Source organism: Oncorhynchus keta, chromosome 2 (genome assembly GCF_023373465.1).
Source record: "Oncorhynchus keta strain PuntledgeMale-10-30-2019 chromosome 2, Oket_V2, whole genome shotgun sequence".
Classification (NCBI taxonomy): Eukaryota; Metazoa; Chordata; class Actinopteri; order Salmoniformes; family Salmonidae; genus Oncorhynchus; species Oncorhynchus keta.
In genome coordinates, this window is record NC_068422.1 from 68,736,994 (window position 1) to 68,745,580 (window position 8,587).

The 8,587-nt window shown below is 37.8% G+C and overlaps 1 protein-coding gene across 1 annotated transcript; it reads right to left on the reverse strand.

Annotated features, from left to right (window-relative positions):
* Window positions 1–1,995: 1,995 nt before the first annotated feature.
* LOC118359231 (beta,beta-carotene 15,15'-dioxygenase-like) lies at window positions 1,996–7,849 on the reverse strand. The gene is made up of 11 exons (XM_035737628.2): window positions 7,640–7,849; window positions 6,268–6,396; window positions 6,047–6,176; window positions 5,755–5,902; window positions 5,506–5,653; window positions 5,171–5,391; window positions 4,783–5,052; window positions 4,326–4,431; window positions 4,018–4,112; window positions 3,805–3,916; window positions 1,996–3,703 (listed from the first exon to the last, which is right to left on the reverse strand). The coding sequence occupies exons 1-11, from the start codon at window positions 7,704–7,706 to the stop codon at window positions 3,543–3,545; spliced, it is 1,587 nt and encodes a 528-aa protein (XP_035593521.1). The 5' UTR covers window positions 7,707–7,849; the 3' UTR covers window positions 1,996–3,542.
* Window positions 7,850–8,587: the final 738 nt, after the last annotated feature.

The following is an 8,587-nucleotide window of genomic DNA, read 5'->3' on the forward strand; positions in this document are numbered from 1 at the left end:
TTTGTGAAGTGCACCAGTCCCTCCTGCAGCAAAGCACCCCCACAACATGATGCTGCCATCCCCGTGCTTCACGGTTGGGATGGTGTTCTTCGGCTTGCAAGCCTCCCCCTTTTTCCGCCAAACATAACGATGGTCATTATGGCCAAACAGTTCTATTTTTGTTTCATCAGACCAGAGGACATTTCTCCAAAAAGTACGATCTTCGTCCCCATGTGCAGTTGCGAACCGTAGTCTGGCTTTTTTATGGTGTTTCTGGAGCAGTGGCTTCTTCCTTGCTAAGCGGCCTTTCAGGTTATGTCGATATAGGACTCGTTTTACTGTGGATATAGACACTTTTGTACCTGTTTCCTCCAGCATCTTCACAAGGTACTTTGCTGTTGTTCTTGGGATTGATATGCACTTTTCTCACCAAAGTACGTTCATCTCTAGGAGACTGAGCGGTATGATGGCTGTGTGGTCCATGGTGTTTATACTTGCGTACTATTGTTTGTACAGATGAACGTGGTACCTTCAGGCGTTTGGAAATTGCTCCCAAGGATTTACCAGACTTGTGGAGGTCTACAATTTTGTCTCTGAGATCTTGGCTGATTTATTTAGATTTTCCCATGATGTTAAGCAAAGAGGGACTGAGTTTGAAGGTAGGCCTTGAGATCCATTTACAGGTACACCTCCAATTGACTCAAATCATGTCAATTAGCCTATCAGAAGCTTCTAAAGCTATGACATCATTTTCTGGAATTTTCCAAGCTGTTTAAAGGCACAGTCAATTTAGTGTATGTAAACTTCTGACCCACTGGAATTGTGATACAGTGAATTATAAGTGAAATAATCTGTCTGTAAACAATTGTTGGAAAAATGACTTGTGTCATGCTCAAAGTAGATGTCCTAACCGACTTGCCAAAACTATAGTTTTGTTAACAAGAAATTTGTGGAGTGGTTGAAAAACAAGTTTTAATGACAACCTAAGTGTATGTAAACTTCCGACTTCAACTGTAACTGTCGTCTGATGTACTTGGCTATACACTCTGTATCAGATAGTAGGCCTCATCTTTGGTCTCTCTTTGTTAAATCTCTTGAACATTCTAGGAATTACAGTTATGGTCGCATATTTATGTAATTCAACACTTTTATTACACAGTTGGTTAAGACAGGCCTGTGAAATTGATTTCGGTGAACTCCGTGACACTGCCTGTAAAATTGAAAAGCCTCTCTTCTCCATTCATTCTGCTATCTGAAAGGTAAAATAAGACTAAGGTAAGACTTCTACTTACTGTAATTGCCATGTTGTGACAAGTTTTGGGGGGAAAAAATAGCGTACGGATAGTAGTCACAAGACTATTATTACTGTAAGTACTCCTCCGTTACAATAAATAACTTGTCTGTCTTGGGTGATTTCATTATTGCGAAGCTGTCAAAATGGCTTCTCATGCACAGTAAATGTAAATAGCAAAACGTGATATAAAACATGAAAATGTTGCAGTGATCATCTGAAAAGTCTAATTACTTTAAAAGATAACTATGTCTAAATAATGGCATCTCTGTATTGTGTCTATGCTGTGAGGTAAGGTTGGGGGTAAGAAATCATGATGGCAGTTCTTGGCACTGAGTTACCCAAATCTTACACATGTATACCATGATTAGTCTAATCCCATCCTAGAGATTGCACCAGGTCACCTAATATATTATATTTGTAAGCCATTGGTACCATGCTAGCCTATGCCAATTTCTTGTTAATTGTGCATGCCTGGCGCTGAGGAATATCCAGTGTCTGTCTCTTATTAGTGAGGGTGAAGTCCCCGAGTCAAACCACATTTCCCATGGGGGAAGGAGGGGCTACATTAACAATCATATCAACCAACTGAACGAATGGTCTTAACATCTGTCTATTTTTTTCAGTAATATACTTTGTAGATTTTTTATTGATTTTTTTCTTGCAGGGAAAGATTGGTTCCTCTACAAACATCAAGAGATATGGATAAAGCAACAATGTTTGAATATGTTTTTTTCCCCTGAAGTTTTTATTTCTTAGCAAGCAAAAATTTACTTTACTGGCACAGTCATGTTGTTGTTGGACTATATTAAACATAAATAAATAACCACTTGTATATTTGTAGTTGTAAACATGTTCCTTTTAGAATGTATTAATTAAAACAGTGATGACATGGTCAGACTTAAAGACAAATAGTTCAATTGCACATTTACACAGACATCATGGGATCTGTTTTAGGCAAAGTCATAGAATCAAACTCAGACTAACACACTATTAAAACAAAACATAACATTAACAACAACAATAACTGGCATTTAATGCACAGCAAATTGTCAAACTGTTAAACTAACTTTAGAGCATTAATGTCTTGTTTCAGTCTTCCTCTAGAATGTACTAAATCAAAGTATACATGTTTTTTTGTGTGAATTAAATAAAAGTATGACATATTTCATAAACACAGTATTCTAATGGATATTGAAATATATATTTAATATATATTGTGGTGACCCATGGTAATAATCATCATAATGTTGTTGAATGAGGTAATTATGTGTGCAGAAAGTGCTGTAAGTTCTCACTTTTGAGAGAAGTAATGGTGATAGCAATGCCACAGAAATAATAACAATGCCATAACTGCTTTGCCATACACTATTGTTTTCCTTAATAACCTGGTGGAAAGAAATACAATATAATGTACAATAGGATGACCAGGATAGACTGGAATTAATACATTATTATTAATAATACATTATTATAAAACCTTTTTACATACAAAACTATATTGTATACATCCTGATTAGAAAATTAGAAAAATAGAGGTTACGCCGTTCTCTGTCTAAAAATAGGATTTAAAAAGACACTTTGTAGTAGATGTTCTGTAAACATAAATTATACAACATTTGAGCAAATACTATTGGAGAGGTAGCCTAGTAATCGAATGGCCCGGGGCTGGTTTTCTACTAAGCTATATGGAATTGTTTCAAGATGGTCATACCAAGCAAGGATCATTTAGCTATTTGATTTTGAATTTTAAGACCCCTGTAGGTATACAATTTTTTATTAAAAAATATTTGATAAAACATTGAATTTGGTCTTACTGCTATTAGCCCATAGAAACACATTGAGTGACAGATTCATTCATGAAATAACATATTTACTTTTCGTATCAGGTTTAGAACTTACACAGCAGGTTACGATAATTAAAGTAGCAGGTTAGGAGAATTAGGTTAAGGTTAGGAAAGGGGTTATTGTTAGCTAAAATAATCACATTTTGAAGTCAATTTGACAATCTGTATATCCCATCTAGACATGATCTTGTAGCTCTGCCACCTTCTACCACAGATGTGGAAGGCCGTCATTGTCGGATGCGGTGGACTGAGACACAGCCCACAAAACTGATATCTCTACATTAAACTGAAGGATTTTGATGGGGATTTTTGTTTATTATGCTAATTTAATTTCCACGGGGGCACGGACATCAACTTTATATGGTTGGGAGTAATACTTTGCCCTCTACAATGTTAAGGTACAATCCTGCCCTCTGCTGGCTATGTCAGTTGGTGCTCTGTGTGGGAATGAAGTGTCCATGCAGATCCATGTGAATGCTGGCGTCGATTGAGGCACGAGCAATTTCCTCAAAGGTTTTGGCATTAAGGACAAGCATGAAGGGGGATTTCGTAGGATTGAGTGAGACGACTGAGGACAAAATGACTCCTGAAAACAGAAAATAAATAAATGTACCGTTTTATAGTGACATAGACATCAGAGCTGATTAAATGCTTTTGTAGTGCTGAAGAAGGCCTACTGCCTCTTACCATCATCCTCCTCCACAGCTCCTGGTGTGGCAACAAACACAGGCTCAGAGGGGTAGCAGTCCTCTTCTGTCCACTCAATGTACTTTCTGGTCACAATGTCCCACTTCCCAATCTGTGTAAGTATTATTAACACAAACAGCAGCATGTTTTCAGTGAGTAATGAGGAGGAACAACTTCTCTATCTTTAAGGAGAATACATTGGTAAGAGACTACCTTATTTGGGTGTGGAGTCCACTCCACTCTTGAGCCATAGAAATAACGGTACTTCTTGCCATTGAATTTGTAGTTAATCCCTGGCAACTCCAACCCTGTTTGTGCACAAATGGAGATTATTTTAGAGATGAAAATATTAATTTATTTAGAAAATGACATTTTTTTTATGGGTACGATGTTCCATAAAAAATGCTACAACTTATAACCCTCAATATTTCATTAAAACTAACAACTGTTTTACTAATGTAGCATTTGATATATAATGGTATACCGATCACTGTGATGTTCAGTTAACATCAAAGTCTCACCTTCAAATATTGTGTCCGGCAGGCAATACAGCGAGCCATCTCTCTGCATCACTGTTTTGGCTGTTGTGTCTTTGAGCCTCACAAGATTTGTTCCTTTTGGAGTATCCTATAACATACATTTATCCAGTCTTTATTTGTTGTATAAACATGTAATGGTAACATTTAATTTGAAGCGGCTTCACATGAAGCGGCTTTGCATGACGCTTAGATCGCCTTGAAAACATAATATGAATTAATAGCTAGTTCATCATGAAAATGTCTAATTAAGCAAAATATCACAGGCCCTGATCAGTTCTAGATGTGATATATTCACAATATATCACGACCTCTCATGCTTTAATGCCTATTATGCTCTATAGCTCCCTCTTTAAGGTGCACAATGTTTTAACTGTTCATAAGGAGCTAAATATGAATGTATTTACAGGATAGAGTTGGGGTCTTATCTATCTATATATACCTTGTCAACAGTGAGAGGCAAGACGAATCTCTGGCAGACTGGTGGGGAGAAGTTGACGTTGTTGCTCTCAATGAATTCATGAGTTTCCTTTCTCAGGTTCGCTAAGTAGAACATTTCATACAGATTGCTGTCTTTGTAGGTGACCATGTCAAACACTACATGGCCGTCGTCCTCGTAGGCGTTGATGTGGTGGAAAACCACCAGGGCATCTGTGTAGAACTTGGTGGACACAGCCTTCCCAGTCTTCTTGTCGACCAGGTGGATCAGCGTCTAAAGAATGACCAAGGGGATCACCAGAGAGAATGTAAGAAGTTTGATTGTTGGCAAAGTGAGTTGAAGATAAAAAATGAACTTCCCATGAGGCTGTGATCAGACAAGTGTAGCTTACAATGTCCTCTTTGTCGTATCTGAGGCAGCTGGCCCAGTTGATGCTTCTAAATATAGCTGTGGCCAGTCTGACGATGTCCAGTTTGAATGGCTGCTCGACAAATATTATGTAATTCTCTGTCATGCCGAAGCTGTGGAAGTAGCTGGGAAAGAGGGTAGAGCGAAACGGTATTTTGCAGACCTGCTTCACCTTCCGCAGGGCAGGCTTCTTATGCTCCTTATCTGGAGAGGGAAAGAACATTGTCCTGTGAACACTTAAATGTGTAATCATTCATGGAGGTTTTACCCCTAACATGTATATGGCCAAGAACCCCCTAAATGAAAATGTTCTGATACCTGATGCATTTACTGGAACCTTGAAGATGACATAGTTGGGCATGCCAAACCTCATGATGGCAGTTCCCATGTTATAGGTGTTTCCCTCATCGTCGTAGTGAGGGTGTGCAGTCGCCAGGTTCAGAGCAATGTGATTCCTGTAGTTCATCTGAGGTTGAGTTTACAGGACAGGCAAAGAGAGAATATATTAAAACCAGTGATAATAAATTACATGGACAACAGTGATAATTTCAACAGATTTGAATTTACCTTTCCAATTACGTCCAGGGTCATTGGGTCAATTTGATTAATGTAGTTGACTTCTGATGAGGCATAGTAGTCCTCCCCATATCTAATGATGTTTATCAGGTTGTTATCTGTGAAGTCTGGGATGGCAGCGAGAAGGTAGGAGAAGGCTCTGAAAAAAGGACAAGATACTATGTGATATTATGTGTTTTTGGTCATGTTTGTTGAGATTTTTTTGTGTGGACATCCATGAAAGGGACATGTAAAATCAGGAACAAATAAACTATAAATCATGTTTAAAAAAATCATTATTTACTTTGAAAATATGTTTTTGCAGGGATCGGGATATATCATGGTCCCAAATTCTGACACAACAATCTTGTTTGCCTGAGTGTTTTTCTTGAAGGTGTCACTCCTCAGGAATTTACTCCTGTAGTACACATCACCTGTAAAACACAAAGATTCTCAGCCCGATTCAGCCAGCTGGGAAAGTGTTTACCATTTGTGGAAATGTACAATGTGTTGTTCCTGTCTCACCATCTTTGAAGGTGAAACTATGAATTAAGGCCATGCCATCAAACCAGTGGTTGTATTCAGTGTCTCCCACTTTAAAGAGACCAGGCCCATTGCGCAGCAATGTCCCTTGTAGCCACTCAGGGACACATCCTGCAAGCACAGAAGATACAAGACATAATAAATGCTTTCATTTTTACCAGATTTCCATGTGATAAACCGAACAATGTAGAAATGGAGCTGATAAAGTTTGACCTTCAGCTTATATATTTTTTTGAATGGCAAATTTGATAACTTTTGAAAGTTTACAATAGAGGTTCATTATACCTCATATACTGTATATAGGTGTTTGTGTCAGTGAAGGCTCTTCAGAGGAGGAAGGGGAGGCCCATCGTCCTCGGTGATTTTCAGAAAAATCTCAATTGTAAAACATTAAAAAAGTTATCCTTTTTAGATAAAACTATACTAAATATAATCATGTCACCAAATAATTTATTAAAACATTGTTTTGCAATGGTCTACAGTAAAAAAAATAGGCCTTCAACTTGTAAGCATTGCAATTTAGGCTATCATTTTGGGTACTGATGTCTTGCAGGATAATTGTTTAACTCTATTTGTGTTTTATAACTGTTTTTACTATAGGGCTACACTTAAAATGAGACCCTAGCTCACAGGCCTCTAAATATAGCCTTTAAATATGTTTTTTTTTACTAAATATTTGAAGAAGCACTTGCAGTGGCTGATAGAGAAAGCAGATCTGGCAATTAGAATAGGTTAGGACCTTGTGCATTTCAGGTAAAATAACAACTCAATGTTTATATCCCAGGACAAATTAGCAAGCTAGCTAAATAGGACAAATTAGTTAGCAAGTGCAAGCTAGCTAGCTAAATTGCCAAACATGTTTAATGCTTTTCGACCTGCTCCCAAATGAATGTCATGGGTTCATAGTTTGTTTTGATATTTTAACCTGCGTGTCGTGTCGCGTTTGGTGTAGGGGGACAAAATAAATCTATGCACGATAGCGAACACACAGGCAGAGAAGCACAAAGGGATGGAGGTGCGGCGAGAGCGGACGAAAACGCTTCTTCGGTGACCGCAGCTGTGCCGCAGCAATACAAATTGGTGCTGTGACGTCGTCGCAGCAACAGCAACACGTAATCTACAGTTTTCTAGCGGAGCCAATAGCGGATCTCACTGAAAAATAGTTGGAAACACTGCACAAGATATTAATCAGAACGTGCCAACGTTAAAAAAGTAAAGTTGCTCCGAAGGAAATAATAGTTTTATTATGCAAGTCACTAGCAAATAGGAAACTAACTTACTAACATAGCAATAACACTGAACTATCTTGAAATATCGGCTAGCTAGTACATAAAGGGATACGCCTACGGCCTACCTGTTACTTCTGCTTTGACAGGTTCGGGTGATTCATTCCCGTTCTTGCCGATGATGGATTGAAACATGGCATCAACTATGTTTCAATCTATAGGCTGTTGTGCGGTACAGTGGTCCCTTATCAACCATAATAGGTTATATCAAGCTAGACTATGGACGATAGTCTAGGGGTAAAATTCCAAATGTATTACATAACTGTATCACGTATGACCACGTAGCCTACTAGGCGCCGTCTATTGGCTGGTTTATGTAAAGCGATCACAAAAAGTGATAACTCACTAAAACAATACTATCGCCATCTACTGGCCTGTTTATGTATAATCAAACTAACATCATGGTGGTTATTTAACATCACGAAGAAACAGAGAGGTCAGACACTTTTAATGAATTTATTACAACTTTGAATTGAAACTCCACTTCTTCTCCTTTACTCCTTCTTCTTCATCTCTTATCAAATTGATATCTTGAACTTTACTAAAAGGCGATGGAAAAGAAAATAAAGAAATGGATAGATTATAAATAAAATGTGCTTTTGGGCAGTCTTCATGATAATGGGAGTTTATTGAGTTTATACATGTAATGGGATGCCCTATAGTAAGTTTAATAATGAAAACTAAAAAGCAAACACCTGGTAAACAGCTGAGGGATGGGCTGGAGAAATGTAACCACTCTCAAATTCATAGACAGAGCTATGGATGCAAGGACTGACCATCCATGAGATAAAAATGTCAGTTTTAACCATGTTTTGGAGCTATACATTGTTTATTTACAATTACATTGTTTACAAAGTAATGGAGTAAAACAGTTATATTTAGACAGCTGAATAAGCTCAACAGGCATTACAAATTACATTATTCAAGAATCAATGGCTATATACAGTGTCATTATTTTACAAGTGAAAACATGTACAGTGCATTTGGAGAGTATTTAGACCCCTTGACTTTTTCCA

Excerpts from the sequence above, each read along its gene's own strand:
- LOC118359231 (XM_035737628.2), bottom strand. The coding sequence starts at position 7,706 with ATGTTTCAATCCATCATCGGCAAGAACGGGAATGAATCACCCGAACCT. Across the intron at positions 5,392-5,505 it reads GGTTCCAGTAAATGCATCAG|ATAAGGAGCATAAGAAGCCT; the intron begins GTATCAGAACAT and ends TTCCCTCTCCAG. Across the intron at positions 4,432-4,782 it reads TGCCTCTCACTGTTGACAAG|GATACTCCAAAAGGAACAAA; the intron begins GTATATATAGAT and ends TGTATGTTATAG.